This window comes from Ptiloglossa arizonensis, chromosome 4 (genome assembly GCF_051014685.1).
Source record: "Ptiloglossa arizonensis isolate GNS036 chromosome 4, iyPtiAriz1_principal, whole genome shotgun sequence".
NCBI classification, from domain to species: domain Eukaryota; kingdom Metazoa; phylum Arthropoda; class Insecta; order Hymenoptera; family Colletidae; genus Ptiloglossa; species Ptiloglossa arizonensis.
Window position 1 is genome coordinate 26,283,168 of NC_135051.1, and position 18,167 is coordinate 26,301,334.

Here is an 18,167-nt window from a genome sequence, read left to right on the forward strand (position 1 = left end):
TGCCTTTTTATCCTATTTTTCTGTGACCTTCGGTAATCGGTATTGAAAATACTGACAAATTGTCATCTCCGTGATCGTAGATTTAGCTAGGATTGTCTACATACGTCGCGTAGGGGATCACGGCTGTTGCATTCCGGGATGGTGGATACCGGTACCTCGAAAAAAACGAAACGAGATAAAGAGAGGTACATATTGACCACGCAACAAAGTTAGCCGGTTTATATCTTTATAGATTTTGTTTATTTTATTCATCATCTTTTTATTGACATGGGAGAGATGTTACACAGGCGTTGGAATGCGCGTTATCGTAATCGCTGATAAACGGTTGGAACTTAAGGCGAATCGATTAAATTTTTACATAACATTGTAACATAATGCGACACAACGCGATTCGTTGCGCTACGAGGAGATGAAAGAACCTTCCACCGGGTTGCTAAACCCTGCAGTCTTTACTTCGTAGAAAAAATATTGAAAGGATGACACCGCCAGAAATATGTACAAGAACATGTCTCGCCAGGCACACTCCTTGTGCATCTTTCTGTCGGAAAACGCATTAGTATCTTAATAGTAATAAGATAATGTACAATGAAAAGGTTAGCACGATGGGCGCGTACATGTTCAAACGATTATATTTTGTCTGCGTTATTTTTATGTATCGTCCTGTCGTTGTAAAATGAACGCTGCTCCATAGAAAGTCGCACATCGTGTTCTCATGAAAATCTGTGCTGTGTCGACATGGTGTCGTTTTTTTTTTTTTTCGACGGTATAAATAAAATTGTTAATACATCGATAAAAAAGAAAAAATCAGATCCAACTCACAAAATTCGTGCTAAACGCTTCTCAGATTTTTACTGTGAATACAAAAGTCTATCACGTGTATAACAAGTAATGAAATAATAAAGAAAAAATGTATCAAAATATATTAAAAAGTATCAAAACACCAGTTACGCGTACGAAAGGTATTGGAAGTTCACATAAGTCGTCACGTGTTTCATCCAACTGGAGATTCAAACCTTAGAGGACGTGATTTAGACACTCCGAAAATATACAGAAGATAGTACGATTAGAAAAATACATTGAAACGTAATCGCGTACGCTTATAACTGACTTGGACGTCGATGCTTATCCTTGGAAATATAATTTAATACAAGTTTACAATAAATGACACTCTAATATATTACATATATGTCTCTGCGCTTTTTTCCGTTTATATACTTCGGTATCTTTACAATAAATTATTGTTTTCGTTAATTTACAATACATCTTTTTTTTGTAGGCGCCTATATACGTATGTGTATACATATATATAGAGTTCGTAAAAATTACGTGACGTCCAAGCCATTTGTACAGGATAATCGGCAAAAAAGACCCTGACAAATATTTGTTGAAACGTGAAAATCTTTACCAAAAGAAATGTATATTTTTTTTAACGATGGCACCCAATAAAGCTTTTGGAGAAAATTGGACAGTGTAATTACTATGCATTTTGTCTTTTTGGTAAGCTGGGAGATGCGTATTCTTTTGGAAGTATCATATACATTTTTACGAACTTTACGCGCGCATGTATTGTAAGTATTCTATACTTTGTACCTTTCTTATTTTTGTACCTGACATATTTGCTCGCGACACTTTTGCAGACAACCTGTACATTGCATTGAATATGCTAAACTTAATACGGTAAATAAAACGTACATTTACTCTCGAAGAAATCAACGAATTATCTATGATTTCATAACATTTTATATACTAAAACGTAATAATAGCTACTCCTGTGTGATCGTATTCTTTTAAGACTCTAAGCATTAATTAATAATCAATATATGTCTCTATATATTCAATATTTTATATATTAAATAATCAATATTCTATGTTCATTGGATTATAATAAAATTACCAAAAAGGAAAGTAAACATCCATAAAAATAAAAGGACTTTCGTTTTCAGCTAAAGCACATTTCACATACAAAAAGCAACAATTAGAGGCCATGTGACATTTTCTTTTTCCTTCGACTACTATAGTGCATGTACAATGTTCCTTTTAATATCATAGTAATAATAATATCTTTCATATATTTTTGTCGTTCGTGTATCGTTAATGAAAGTGCGAGTGCACAATAATTGTAGATAGTCACTGATTCGTTATATTTGGCCCTCTGTCGGCAGAGTAAAAATTGATTGCATCTAAAGTACCTTAGAACAATCTTCCTTTTTTTAAGTTAAAATTAGAATCAGTCGAGGCCAGATTGTGACACAATTTTCGATATCAGCCTTTCCGTTTTCAAGATTGCATATAAGTAACACCGATCCATTCTATCCAAACTAATTTTGTGTAACACGAATTATCGTCACTGATTATCTCGTATTTTTCGAAAGACGTGATCCTATATGCAGCCTCAAAAGTGCATCACGCTTTTGTGCCGTCATACTTAGAACAATATAAACATAACTCGTATACCCTGTGATAAGCTGAAGTGTCGGTTTCAATCTGGCCTTGTCAAATGTTACGGTCGATGCTAGAATACTTTCTACTATATTATGTCCATAAATAGCTTGCACGCTATGAGACACCTATCGTCTTTGGGTTTTATAATTAGTTAAAGATCTTCAACAAACTCATTACTCGTAACTAATTTCCGATTGACTAACAAATGGTGTTTGTAACTCACTTAATATGAACGATCAAAGAATTATCGCAGATCAAGTTTTTTTTTGAGACCAAAAGATCGCTCAAATATTTGAACACGTCCAAATTTGTATGAAACATTTAAGAGTAATTAGTCTCTCAGGTGACACTTGTATATTACTTACTTCGACTCAATATAGAAACATTCACCTATCTTTCTACATAAACTATAAAACCCAAAACCAAAGTCTAATTGGCAGTATAGTGTTGGACATTGCGCCCAGCGCAAGGTGCATAGCAGAGCTGCTGCGGCTAGCAAGGACTGAAATCCTTACTTTTGACAAGAAAACAATTTTTATGCGGCTTGAATAAGATAATGGCAGAGGTTACACATATGTGGCCATAGTGCCACTTGGAATGGGCGGTGTTTCCTCCGGTCTACCCTTGGGCCCATATTGTCCAATGAAAGAACCATCCTCCGTAAAACGTCCTACAACAAAACGACAATTTAAATTGGTACCTTCGCTTTTAATATTATGATTTCTTCCATGCTGGAAATAATAATATTATAATTCGTGTACAAACGCATCATTTGACTTACCTTAAACTAATGTGGCAAATGCTTGTGAGTTTGGTTCTGGTTTACGGTGCCGACCATACTGACCAATGAATGACCCATCTTCGTTCATACCTTCTGCATTAAATTGGGCAATAAAGCAAATAAAATGGAGAACAAAACGTAATATAAATTAAACCGCTGTGCAAGGGAAACGAATGTATAAATCAATATTCTATTCTATGTTCTACGTGTAAATATAATTATTGCGTAAGCGTAATTAGAATTGTACGTGGGGACAAATATAAATTTTTATAATGCAAGAAAAAACTTATCGAACATAAACTTCTTCGACCATGCTTCCGGTTGCATGTACGTGGGAATTGGTGCACTTAGGCATACACTACTAAAAATATAACGATACATACCTGATTGCCTTATTACACTCTTTACTGAATATAAATTGACCTTTATTATATTTTAAACTAACCTGTATCACCCTCTCCATATTCGGCCATAGAATCGGTATCAGATTCAGGATGTTTTCCATCTTGATGAGAGGACGATGCCAAAGACGCGCGACCACCCGCTGATTTAGTGTCCAAAGGTTGTGAATATTCATGAAAACCACCTTCCTCTGGATAGTCACCACGTCCAGCAGCCAACTCTCTTTCATGTACCGCGTATTTTCCGCCTCTGTTACGTTTGATAACACAAACGATTATAAGTACCAAAAGAAGGAAGGCAATCGCTAGCATCATTCCTATAAACCATCCAGCAGTTGCAACATTTTCTTTGGGTTGAATAATGGGCCCCTCGCTACTTGTTTCTACTTCTTGTGGTTCACTCTCTGCAAAGTAATCACCGTCTACGGCGACGACGGACATTACGTAAACTTCGCCACTTTGAAGTCCACGAATTTCAATTGTGTTCGAGTGATATTCTGGGTCCGTTTCGAGAGATATCGTTTCGCCCCTGAGTTTGTACTTCACAAAGAAGTGACTTCCTGGATTGCCATTGAGATTTTGCTGCCAAATAATTCTTACATTTGAGTAGCCGTTTTCTTTTGGAATAGTCTCCCAAGTAAAGTGTGGTACATCTGGACGTTGAGATGTACGTGTTTTCTGTTCAATGAAGTAACTAAAATTATAAATAGAATTAATTATTTCAAATAAGAATATAGACTTATTACGATGACCCAACAAGAATAACATACTCGTTCCCTTCACCAACTTTTGTCGTTGCTCGAATATGTATACGATATTTCGTATCGCGTGCCAATGTTGCCAGCTTCGCATTTGAAGCTTCTGGATCCGAAATGTGCGGCTTTCTCTCTAATAAAGGTCCCAAACTTGTTCCGTTTACAACTTCATAATAAATTCTATATCCAGTCAGGACACCATTCGGTTCTGCAGGTTTTGTCCACACTAAAAATAATGCGCTGGAACCCATAGGATACGCCTCAAAACTAAGTACTGTTCCTGGAACTCCTTCTGGTGTATCAAAGCTCAACGTTTCAGAAGGTGGACCAGCATACCTGAAATAAATAAGTGACATTAGAGATACATCTATACATGGATATTAGAAATCAATAATTCATATAGAATAAACAAATATTTTCACTTTCATTACCGGCCATTGTATGCTAGTATTCGAACATAGTTTTTGCTGAATGGGACAAATTTATTGACCAACGCGTGGGTTCTGTTACCGCCTCTTATATCGATTTCTCGCATTCCTTTCTCACCGTCCCTTTCCGTCCAGGTTTGAATTTTATATCCTTGCAATTCACCACGTACCGACTCCTCAGGAACTGGATTCCAAGAGAATTGTGCGCTTGTACTTGACTTTACTTGATTCAACGTAAAGTTACTGGGCGCTTGCAGTGGAACTGCAACATTAAAACAATAGTTTTACTAACGTCGTTTTCAAAATGAGATCGAAAATACGATAGTTAATTATGATAAAATCAACAAACCGTCTTCTCCTGAATATCCAATCACTTCCTCAGGTGCGATTCTACATTCTCCCTTTTCATTTATTGCTACAACTTTAATCTTGTATCTCTGATAAGTGGGTTGATTGTCTACCACTAAACTATTTTTTTTCCAATCATTTATGTCCTCTATGGTCCATTTTTCTCCAGGTATATCCCGTTTATAGTACACTCTGTACATGAATTTAGGTGCATTATGTTCTATCTGTGCCATGACTGTCCAAGATATAACAAGATTTTGTGGAGTGGTTCCTTTACCAACGACATTATCAGGATTCTTGTAAGGAACATCTGGTAATGTAGTGCATACATCGCTGTGCGACGAAGGTAATGATGGACCTATTATAAATTATTAATATTTATATATGTTTGCAAATTTTTGAGATCTTTGGCTTTGTCAAACCTTACCTATTTTATTCCACGCTAATACACGGAACGTGTAGTTAGCCCAAGGAGTCATTGGCACAACATATGTTTGCTCAGTGGCTGGTACAGAATCCTTAGATATTTCCCAAGTATCAGGTGTAAAAGTAGTATTATGTTGAATGGTGTAGCTTAAAATTGGAGCTCTATTATCGCCCATGGGAGTCCAATGTACAGATGCCTCGGTTGCCATACAGCGTATACCACTTAATTTTGGTGGATTTGGTACATCTTGAACGGTTAATGTTGCTTGTGCTTTTGTTTGGTCCAATTCAGTGCGAGCAACACACGTGTAAGTACCAGAATCTAACTCCGTCGTTTTCGTGATCATCAATGAATAATCAGTACTTCGTATAAACCGTGGTTCCATCTCAAAATCGATCGCTTCGCCATTGCATAACCAGTCAATCGTTAGCGTTAAACTTGAATCCGTGACAGCATTACACCTAAATAGAAAATACACTTACTAGTATATTTTTTAATTATTTTAAACAGTGAGATATTTATGTCAAAATATTTATTTACCTAAAAGTTGCAGTGGAACCTGCAGCAACTTCATAATCCTCTGGTTCGTCTGTGATTTTTGTGTGTTCTTTCACTACTAGATTACCAGAAGCCTCTACATTTCCAAATTTATTGGATGCATGGCATGTATAAGTACCAGCATCTAAGAATATTACATTTTCAATTTCTAAATCACCAGACTCTAAAATCTTATATCGACCTCCTGTTAGTTCTTGCCCATTTCGAATCCATTTAATGGCTGGTTTTGGTGCTCCAAATACGCGACAAGTAATTCTCACTGCTTTTCCATCGACAGTAGAGATATCTTGCGGGGGTTGCGTAATTTCCGGTTCTAAAGCTAAAACATTTACATAGACGTCCTTGTAGGCGTAACCCAATGAATTTGTCGCGTTGCAACCATAATTCCCTGTATCTTTCTTTGTCAGATTCTCAATAATAATAGAATTTGCTGTGACTTTCCTACGAGGATTTGGTGGAGCCTCTGATATTGGTTTGCCATTATGAATCCATTTTATTTCTGGAACAGGTACTCCACTAGCTGCACATTTAAATTCGACGGTTTCGTCCTCAGCTGCATTTATTATTTCAGGTTCAATGGTAAAATATGGTATTGCCATTACTTGTAAGTTTATAGAATACGACTTTGCGTCTCCCACTCCATTGGATGCTTCACAAGTATACGATCCCTGATCTTTGAAATTGACATGTTTTATTATTAACGATTTGCCATAATTCCCTTGTGTTATTCTATCATTAGTTTTAATCACTTCGCCATTTTTACTCCATACTATCTGTGGCAATGGTGTTCCACCATATATGCAATATAATTCAATCTTTGTACCACGTAAGGCAACTTCATTTTTTCTACTGACATATTGTTTAACAGGTTCGTGTTTGTTCTGACTCCCAGATATCCCCGAAGAGATAACATTCAATAGAACTCTATTTCCTAATTTATATTCATTCTTGAATAGAGATGTAGCTGAGCATGCATAGTAATCATCATTAGAAGCATCATCCCTGGTGACATTACTGAACCAAAGGTTTCCTTCAGGATCTAATGTCATTCGTGAATTATTGATTGATTTGATGCCACCTGCAGTATCTTGGATCATCCAATATACACTTGGTTTTGGCCAACCATCTGGTGGCTGGCATGTCAGTTTAAATGGTTGTCCTTCGTTAGCATCCAGACTTATAGGATTCTGATCTTTGAAAGAATTCAATTCAGCTTTTCGAACAAAAACTGAATTTGAAGTTGCTATTCCCCATTCATTTTCTGCAAAGCACTGGTACTGGCCTAAATCTTCATCGCGCGGTCTTGAGATTACCAGTGTACCTCTCCCTGGTTGTTGAGAGATGCGATCATCATATGCAGGCCACTCAAAGTTTTTTCCATTTTTAATCCATCGATACCTACATGACATTTAAATTTATATTATAAAGTTCATTTTTTTTTTGTCCTTTTCTTTATACATTAAGCACAGCTTATAATCTTAACGTCTACTAAGAGTATGGATTGTTATAAAAATAATACAAGCATACTTCAAGAAATACTATTTAAAAACAAATTAAAATAAATTATAGCGTGTTATCAATATTATGTTTTTCCTTGGTGACCACTCCCATGTATCTACAATTCACACCACAAGTAAGGTATCTTTATCAGTACTGGAAACTTTATACCCCCTAAGGCTATGAGGTCATCCTGGTAATTAAGACCAGTTACTCTGGCTTCTTTGCAGGACAGAGATAGTACACTTAAATACAAGTGCAATGAAACTACATGAATGAAATCTTGTCAAAAAATGTGATCTTAATGTTACACTATCCAATAATTAGTACTTCCTATAATATTATCTTTTTATAAGTAATTTACACAAATTAAAAATTAATTAACCAGGAATATTTCTTGATTGATTTTTTTATAAACAATTTTATAGGGGTATATACAATAGTAAAAAAATTTGTGATTTATTTATTTTCCAATAAGATGCACTTTACCTAGGAGCAGGTTCTCCTTCTGCTTCACATTCGATTAAAAATGGTTTGTCACTTTGATTAATGTTTACTTGAGCCACTTGAAATAACTGCTCATCCGTTGGAGGTTGTTTGGATATCCGAGGTGGAGATTGGACTAATTGAAAATACAAATGTCAACCATATGTAATTTGTACATTGTAAATTAATATAATCATATGCAAATAATAATGTCTTTATTTTTGCAATAATAAATTGTAATGTATCAAAATAAAAAGCAAAATAAATTAAATTACTTCAGTATCTACTAAGGGAGATTAAAATGTATCGTATAGTAGAAAATATAGTGAAATAAAAAGAAATTAAATAAAATCAAAATACTTTCTCTGAATAATACAACCAAGCTTTTAACGTAATATATTATAATTACTCTAAACAAAAAGTTTAGTGTAAAAAAAAGGGAAATAGAAATAAACAAGTACTGTCTCAAAAATCCTAAAATATATAGCACTATGTTTTCTATTTCAAATGCCTATGAGCATTTTAAAAGTATACATAATTACTTAATGATTTAATGCTAAATTTATCTATTCAAATTTGAAGTAAGCAAACAGCTATCTATCTTTGACAATTTCAACAATTTTCACCTCCTATAATGTCCAGGACACGAACTATAATTAAAAATCACAGACTATTATGAAAACTGATCGGTTGTAACAAGTGTTACTTCAAATTTATTGTGACCAATATGAAACATGACAGCAAAATTACTCACTTATAGCCAATGCCTGCAGTACCAGTGTTGAGATAATGCACACGATGAGCTTCATGATCAGTCGTTATTTTCTTGATCTAGAAATAGAAAAGAAATTCTATCAAAATTTTCGGAAACGCATTTAATGGTAAAATTAAAACTTGGCACCGAATACAAATTTGACATTTGAAATCAACTTTGACACAAATTGCAGTTTTCAAATTCATTTTATTCGTTCGAAAATATAACGCACTACCACACTGGAACCGGAAACTCGTCCTTTCAATCTTCACGGTTCAAATGAACCCGACGAATGAAGTCATCTTTGCAAATCCTATTCGCATTCGTAAGTGACGTTTCTATTCGAACGATTAAATATCGTTTGGACCGCATTATACGGGTGTACAAATTGGAATGTCGATATGAATACACAATTTATTTGAAAAGAACCATATCGAGTGAAGTTTTCAAATCACGTAAAATTGTTTCGAGACGACAGTTGCCAATGGAGACGCGAAAAATGGGCGTGCTCTCCGCGGCAAAAAAAGCGACGGACAAACGTTATAGATCAGACATGTGTCAGCATGCTCGATTAAATGTATCGGGCAGAGTTTAGAAACAGCACAGAGGATCAATTTCCTGAAACAAGACTGTAAAAAGAAAAAAACGGATATGCGGTGAACGGAAATTGTTCCTTGGGTCGAGTACAATCGTCGTCGGAAACAGGTGATGGTGTCACGATGATCTCACCAAAGTTGTCCTTCGAAATCACAACATCGCGAAAAGAAAAGAAGATTTTACTGTCGTCCAATCTGAATATCTCTTCACAACTCGTTTAATCTGTTTTCGAACGTTTAAGGAAATCGTATCGATCGGGCGTTACTCGGAAAACGGATTTCCCCATGGGGAACCGAAAGGGAAAAAAAGGGAACACACGGGGCTGGGCAAACGAACGGGCACACCCGCGAACCAACATTGATCGCCGACGCTGTTCCCGTTCGTTTCACGAATTTCACGGATGATACCTCGATTTACGTCACTGAAAAGTAGCTTCTTTGGTCACAGTAGCGAATAGCTCACCTATCTCAACGTTTTGGGAAGCGTCGAACGTTAAAATCCCGTCATCACCAAGGCATCATCGAAAAACCACTGACTCGTACACGTAACGCGCCGTACGGTACTGTACTGCTGTAGATGTGCACATTGCGTGTATGAAGCTAGATCCCCACCTAACGCCGCAAGCACACTGATTCACACCGTTGTACATTTACGAAATTTACAGACCGCTCACACTGTGAAGAGACTTGACATCTTTGAGGTTGCTACAAACAAGTAAGCTTAAATTGATATGACGCTACGTGTGAAATGTTGTTTCTTTTTTAAATTTAAGTTTGAACAAATGTAACAAAATATTTTTTAGAATAGTTTTTATTTCAACAAGAGTCAAAGGTTCTTGAGGCCACAAATTCTAGAAATGTTGCTTTTACAGCTTCTTCTGTATCGAAGAAATCACTTTTTTTCATTGGATTCGATATTAGTATTTCCCGTTTCGTTTTTTCTTACAAAATAACAAACACTGACCGATCCCACCGAACAATGTGAACAATCCTTTATAGAAGTGGATATCTCTTAGCCAATAACGGTCGAGACAGATCGAAGATATCTGTCGCGCTAGATTCGAAAAAGGCGCACCCTCCGAGTAAACGATGCTGCTATGTATAGGATCCTAAAGTGCAGCTGCGTACACTTTGTGGAAAGGGGGACATGAATGATACGTTTTAAAAGTGACGTCTGTTAAATGGGGGTAACCGTCACGTCGTTAACCGAAATGTAAGTTCTATTCTTCAAGGTGTGAATGTAGTGTGACACCTATCGCGCTTGAAATCCTATTTCTTTCGTAATAATAAAAAGTTGATGAATTATTCACAATCAATGTTCAAACAAAATCAATTTTAACGAATTATTACAAACTACAAATTACTACTGATCTATACGGAGCTGTACACTGATACATAGAATACCAGTAGTTTATCGGTATCCCTCCGTTATTCATTATTATCTTTATAAAAATAGAGCTATGAAAATATACTTATGACGTCACATCAGTATATGAAAATATTGATACATGATTTTTAATTTACATGTTTTGTTGTCAAATGGTTTTTATACGAAAGATCTCAGTTGTTGTACTTCTGCGGTTATTATATTTTTTTAATTCTCAACATTTTGGTATATTTTAACCGAACAAATTACTGATACTAATATCATTTTTATTTTATCCTCTTGGACATATGGATGTGCACTCCCGTATGCAATCTTTTTTCAGAATACAATCGCATAGAAATAAACGCGTATCATAACATTTTAATACAAATATTGTAACAAGATAGTTTTAACCTACCATCGATGAGTCCTAAGCGAACGACCCTTGTGATAAGCAATATGACTGCGTAAATTTAAACGTTCGATCGGAAGCTTAGAACAAAGATATAGGTCAAGTCGTGTTGCTACCGTTACACCCGCCCCCAGCAAAATTAACCGACTTCTTCGTGTTTGAGAAAACTAAAACATACGAAATTTTGTATATTGTACTTTAACCAAAAATAATGCCAACAATTACATCCGTAAACATATTTGGTATTCTTATGTTAGTTTGTCGGACCACATATGGAGGATTAACGAGCGCTGCTTACAAAGTACTTCGTTGCGCCATTTCTTTCGGCGACAATTGATAGAGCTTGTACGAAAGAAAATGCATTCTATAGAATGAGCTGGACTCTAAATAAGTCGACACTTGCATTGTACATGGTATCCCTTTCATTCCATTGTTTTCCTCTTTTACGTTGTTAATTGTTCAACTCGTTTTTCCTTAATGTAATAATAAATGTGAAAGTTCCTGTTAAAATCTTATTTCCATGTATGGCGAGAGATACAAATAATTCAGATTTTATGTTGGGGATGAAAGTACATATTGTAAAATAGGCATTTGCAAATTGGAGAGTGGAAGTATATGAATTACATGGGAATTTAATAAATTACACAAAAATGTACTTAAGGTATATGAACATATAGATAAAATTTTTAATTCGAAATAATTTTTTTATTGATCTTCTTTGGTCTGACCGTTGATCTTGTTTGAAATGTTATCTATAGTGTAGACAGTTTGGCGATGTTTCAAAAAGTACAGTCTGGTGCATAGCATTCAAGAATATTGTCGCAAATTTAGATTGAGCTACACGAAAACGACAAGTCTTTCAAGCACACATTTTGGGTCAATGTACCTACGCGGTACATTAAAACTCGGTTCACTCTGCGACTATGAATACATCGCTTTATTGTCAATTTATCAAATAATGGATTAAAGAATTTGTACTGTATAAACGATGACAACAATAAGGGTTACAATAGATGAAAATTCATGATCATAATTTTTATACAAATTTTATACATTTTGAAGAAGAATATGTTTTAATATTTTAGGTACATACCTAAATTAATTTATATTTAATCAGTACAATTTAATTTCATTCAAAAATTGTAACATAAAAATAATTTAAATACACCATGCTACAATTAAATACATTTTATCGCTATTTAAAGGTAATGCAGTCTTGCATTTTCATATAAATAAAAAATCACTCAGTCATTATCGTACAATAAACATCTTAACGTTATTTTTCCTTTCATAATACATTATGTTACACTGTATAAATAATAAAGTAAATTGAATTTCCTAATTAATAAAATTATACAATTTGATACTGTTCTGGTTCTACTTCGTTGATGTGTCGTAAAAAGAATGTGACTTTTACTTGTTCAACGTGACGACAAAGTTTCATAGCTAAACTCGTTCGTAGTTTCATGTGCTGCGTTAGAGATGGTAGATTTAACAGTAAAAACGCCAATCCGTCAATTTCCTGTAAAACAAAATAAGTTAATGAAATATATTCGTCTATCTTAAAATTATTTTCTTTTACATTTCTCGCATATCTTACCTCTTGTTTAACTCGATACGCGATATCTTTGCAGTCGTTCGTTTTTCTCAAGTATCTGAATACATCATCCACGCTCCAAAACAATGGATTTGAATCCAATTTTCGTGTTTTTGGTCGTCTCTGCTTTTTCTGCATTCTCACATACTCGGCATCTGCTTCTGAACAATCAGATTCAATACTCGTGTCCCAATCTCGTTCTCTTTTACTCGCCCTAGTGACGCCATTATTTTGGCTATATTTCGATGAATGTTGTTTATTACTCAAACTACTAGGACTACCTCTGTCTTTAGTTTTTCTATCATTAAATGAACTTCCAGAATCCTCTGAAGCATTACTCGATGGTGGCTCGGTTTTAAATTCATCCGATTTGTCTGATTTCTCTAAACCTTTCTGGATCATGATATCTATTTCAGAGAGTGGTGCTCTTCCATCTAGAGTTTCTTCTATTCCTGATACATGTTTCGCTAAATCTAATGACATGAACGGCAACTCATCTTCATGGTCGTAATCATCGTGAGTATCCTTTTCTCTGTTTGCCCATCGACCGCGTCTCCTTTTCCGTCTACCGCCCCATGGTTTTGGTTTTTGCACCATAATACTTGTGTAACCTTTCGGCTTTCCTCTTCTTCCAGTACCCACTGATGCCGCTAAAATAAAATATAGTTTGAAATTAATAGTAGTTCAAATAGAATAAAACAATAATGCAATAAAATTGATACGTACTGAATTTTGCTTTAGACGTCTTGTGACATTTATCTGGACATTCGTTTTCGGGTACATATAAAGGACCAAACAAGTTTGGACATACCATTAACTTTTTGCAGATACTTCTGCAAAAATCAGCCACCATATCTCCTGATGTGACAACAGCAACGCTAGCACGATATGTATTGTTTTTATGTTTTGCCTTTAAAATTTCTAAATGATATCCAGGATCTGGTTTTGAATCACATTGAAGTACTTTCAATATTCGGGCACTTCTATATCCAACAGATACAATCATTGATAAAACTTCCCTCATAACCAGAATCACAGGACCAGGCCCCACTGCTTTTGGCAGAGTTGCTAGTTTTCCTTTTGAAATCATAGGTCCCGTGAAACAACGGTAATTGAAATAGATCTTTGGACACCACAATGATGAACGTGGTTCAGATATTGGTATATCTAGAACGTTGTTCTTCTTGTCGTCTTTTGCAGGTGTTTGTAGCTTTTTACAAAGTTCTACATAGTCTTTAGGTGGTTGCAACGGGTAATGATTAGATTCACACCATCCCACGGGAAATATTTGTAGGGAATGCATATCGACTATATGTTCTGGTCTTGTATTTTCGTAATTATCTAACTTTAACCATAAAAGATTGTCAATAATTTTTGTAATATGTGCAGCGCATATAATGTTTTCACATTCTGGATCAACTGCTTCTAATCGCATACCACATTCAAAGCCTGCATCAGTAGCACTTTGTCTTTCAGAAAATAGTACTTTTTCTGCAGCAGTCGTCTGGGTATCTGTTAAATAATCATCCCAATCAAAGTCATCCTTTTCTGATGTCCAACCGTTTGGTGGTACAATTCTGAAAAATAATACAATGTTATAAAATAATACATGTCATGATGTAAATACTAAAATAAAATATTAAAAACATATATTATGCTTACTTAATATCATTTTTCTTTGCCCATCCAACTGGAAAGATATATGGATGATCTGCTGTGCAAAGCCAAGTATTTTTTTCTGTACTGTTGTACATACATGTCTCAATATCAATTCCTTTTGATAATTCATCGTATGTGTCAATACGTACAAGAAAGTAAGTATCATCGAATATCTTTACAACAGTAGCTGGACATATTTTTGTTTGATAAATTGGACTTAATGCTTCTACTTTCATACCAACTTTAAACTCATGCTTTGAGTGTTCTATATTATTATGAAATAACTCTTCTGGCAAATCATTGTTTTTTGGTATAGATTCTAATAAGTCTTTCCATTCTTCATATGTATGGATTTCTACGATAGAACTAGGTGGTTCTAAAAACCAAGTAGAATCGGATTTAGATGTGAAGCCATATGGATGAAGATGTTCTGATGTACAGAACATCCAAAAATCTTTGTGCAATGAACTAGGTGTATCATATCTCAGCAGAAGACGTCCACCTACATTTTCTATGATCTGAAAAATAAAATTAATATATTAATTTCAAAGCAAAATAAAAATAAATAAAATTCATAAATAACACATTAAAATTTTTTAATTGTTTCTTACCGTAGCCACCCATAATTTGTAAGGATGTAGTGTATCACTAACTTCAACCTTCATGTTTTGTTTAATTCTTTCTGTCATGCTAAGACCGTCCTGTATAGATAATAAAAAATAAAAATTAACAGATTGGATTAAGAATGCTTACTAAATATTTTTATAAGTTTACAACCAACCCCTGATAACATTTCTGGAGGAACAGTTCGAGCTGTTGTTAAAAAATCAAACAATTTTTCCTCACAATTAGGCAATCGCTGAAGTACAATATCAGGTGGTTCTAACTTTTTCTTATTTTTCATACACCAGCCAAGTTCATGAGCAGCTTCTTTGGTAAGGTTGAACCAAAATTCCAATGACCTATCATCTCCACCAAAGTAACGTAATCGCAATAAAGGTCCACATGCCATGACAATGGAAGCCACCCAATATTTGGTGTTTTCTTCATTTGCACTTTTTGGAATTGGTACTTCAAGCGACATGCCAATTTCAATACCACTCTGAAGCGTAAGTTCCACATGAGGAAACATAATTTGAGGTACTTCAACACTTTTGGTGGCATCAAGATAATCTTGCCAAAAAAATCCATATTCTGAAAAGTTAATTACCATTTAAATTTTATAAAATATAATTTTGAAATAGTAATTAATACATTAAATATTTTTTTAAATTATATATTAATATTTTTATTAATAAAATATATTATTTATTTTTAATTGCAGAACATAAAATATAATAATATTATTCCAAAAATTAATTTATCTGAATATATATATATAAACCAATACATTATTTTATTACCATAAATTAATTTTATTTATTGTGTCAATATACTTTGAAATTAAAATATAATAACGTTTGATTAAAAAAAAAAGTCGAATATCAAGTTCCTCAAAACTGCATTTACGAACACAATCAGATAGATTACAATGAATGGTCATTATCACGATGTTATGATTAACGAAACAAAATAAATTCTTTCGCGCGTTTTATTAACGATTTCACGAATTTCGTATTATTCTGAAATACAAAATTAAAATCTAGACAAACATGCGTTAAACACCTTTATAATGGAATCACCGATAGACAGTCGGGCTAGAGTTCAAAAACCTAAAAGGTTACTGAATAATAGAAATCATAAAATTTACGGCAAACAATCATTCACGTTATATAATAAAAATTGCGCGAACGACAGTCGCTAATTAATTGTGAAAACGGTTATTAATTCAATCTTACCTCCTTCTTGCACTTTCTCTTGCGTTCGGCTCTCGCAAGGTTCCATGATTTCGTTATAATATTATAAAGCCTGCACATAAATTCATCGAAATCAATTTCGATTCGTCGTTGATCAGTGTTGAACGAATAAGTTATCAATTAATATCCAGTATTTCTAACGAGGATTTTATAACTTACCGTGCAGTGTTGTGAGCTTATTTTTCGAAATTTCCGTAATGCTTGTTTTAATGAGAAATAGTACCGTCAATCGTAGCTGCCCGTGCCGCTCTATACTGGCCTACCGTGCGTGTATTTCTCTTTCTCTCTTTACCCGTTGTTTCCTATCTTTCTCGTGCGGTACGCTTGGCGCACTCGTCCCAAATATCAGAACTACCTACTTCGAATTGAGCAACATTTTGAATTACCTTCAGTCATATTTCGTGAACCGACCGCTGGCCTTATATGTTCTATGCACGAATGCTTTAACCCTTTCTCATTAGTAGCGACTTTAACGTTTCTTTCGAGATTGAAGCTCGCATATCTAGCTTTTCATACGTATAAGATACGACATTTTACGATCATTCGTTACATCGTATTTTTTATTTAAACCAACCTTACGCGTCGATCGACGTCGAATAATATCTATCTTTTAACCCTCTCTTTGATAAAATTTGAATTATTAGTATATGCTATGTGCGAGATTCTCAAAGTAGCGTTCATTGATAGTCTTTACCAAACGCCTATACGCGTTCACCGCACACGTACCGATCAACTACTTATAAGCGCCCACGGTGTCGGAAGGATTAAATGATTAGCTTAATGATGCTCGACATAATAATCAGTAACGATTGAATTCTAAGAATATGGAGAGAAACAGATATTGCAATTGAAATTCATATATGTGTATATATATTACACACACGCACGCACGCACGCACACGCGCGCGCGCACATACGTACATACATACACACACATGTACATACATATATATATATATTCTTTTTGTATCTTCTTGCAAAGTTATAATATGTACTGCGTTTATGTTTGATTGCCTCTAAAATAGGTCAGTAGTATAAAGTACAAGACATAATAAAACGATCAGTATATATGTTCAGTAAATTCGTACCTTTGACTCGTTATTTTATTTTAACACGTGCTCCTCATAATTATACAAATGTAAATCGAGTCGACTCAACTACGAAAATACAAATACACTGGTTCCGTACATAAGTATTACGAACTTTTTTGACTTTTACGTTATACAATTTTAATACTTCCATGTGTGTTGTACGTATCACAAAATCGTTATTCACATAATATTAGATAAATAAGACCGAAATATATTAGCAACGAATCGTATGTATGATTCGTTAGAAAATCGATACAATTGGTGCAACACGTTTTTTGTTCCATTTCCATACGCATGCTACTCACGCACATATGTACTTTTCGATGTATAGAGATTCATGAACTGTAATAATAATAAAGTACGACAATTTTATGATACAAGAAATCAACAATGCATATTCAAAGAAGCCTAAACGTGCACGTTACGGATAACATCTTTGAAGCAAATAATGTGTTCTATTTCAATGTAACAGTGTAACAATAAAACCTATAAAAGAAGATGTAATCGTGTGTTTTCTACATTGTGCAAAACAGAATAAACTTAATTGAATCGAGATTGCAAAAACTATCGAATTGGTGGATACATGCTGTAGTTACCAATGTAGTAAAGTCAAGTCATTATACATTGTATATTTCAAGATTGTATTTTTTATTTTCGAATTTACAGGAATATCATTTCCTCGAATAAAAATAAATTTCAAATATTATACAATG

General features: G+C 34.4%; 2 protein-coding genes across 5 annotated transcripts; both read right to left on the minus strand.

Annotated features, from left to right (window-relative positions):
• Positions 1-217: 217 nt before the first annotated feature.
• On the minus strand, positions 218-10,074 carry Nrg (Neuroglian). Of its 3 annotated transcripts, none has more exons than XM_076310329.1 (11): positions 9,937-10,074; positions 8,878-8,954; positions 8,127-8,259; positions 6,123-7,538; positions 5,583-6,043; positions 5,157-5,513; positions 4,811-5,069; positions 4,395-4,715; positions 3,669-4,318; positions 3,224-3,313; positions 2,975-3,112 (listed from the first exon to the last, which is right to left on the minus strand). In XM_076310329.1, exons 2-10 carry the CDS (start codon positions 8,930-8,932, stop codon positions 3,225-3,227), a joined length of 3,741 nt encoding a protein of 1,246 aa, XP_076166444.1. In that variant the 5' UTR covers positions 8,933-8,954; positions 9,937-10,074; the 3' UTR covers positions 2,975-3,112; position 3,224. The 3 variants fall into 3 exon arrangements, with proteins under 3 accessions (XP_076166442.1, XP_076166444.1, XP_076166443.1); XM_076310328.1 differs by having other exon boundaries at positions 3,224-3,316; XM_076310327.1 differs by lacking the exon at positions 3,224-3,313 and having other exon boundaries at positions 218-3,112.
• Positions 10,075-11,981: 1,907 nt separating this feature from the next.
• On the minus strand, positions 11,982-17,946 carry LOC143145380 (scm-like with four MBT domains protein 1). 2 transcript variants are annotated; one of them, XM_076308708.1, is made up of 9 exons: positions 17,452-17,946; positions 16,523-16,718; positions 16,346-16,415; positions 15,289-15,701; positions 15,119-15,208; positions 14,511-15,025; positions 13,575-14,425; positions 12,852-13,498; positions 11,982-12,773 (listed from the first exon to the last, which is right to left on the minus strand). In XM_076308708.1, the coding sequence occupies exons 3-9, from the start codon at positions 16,389-16,391 to the stop codon at positions 12,603-12,605; spliced, it is 2,733 nt and encodes a 910-aa protein (XP_076164823.1). In that variant the 5' UTR covers positions 16,392-16,415; positions 16,523-16,718; positions 17,452-17,946; the 3' UTR covers positions 11,982-12,602. The 2 variants fall into 2 exon arrangements, with proteins under 2 accessions (XP_076164823.1, XP_076164822.1); XM_076308707.1 differs by lacking the exon at positions 17,452-17,946 and having other exon boundaries at positions 16,523-17,143.
• Between the last annotated feature and the right edge of the window lie 221 nt (positions 17,947-18,167).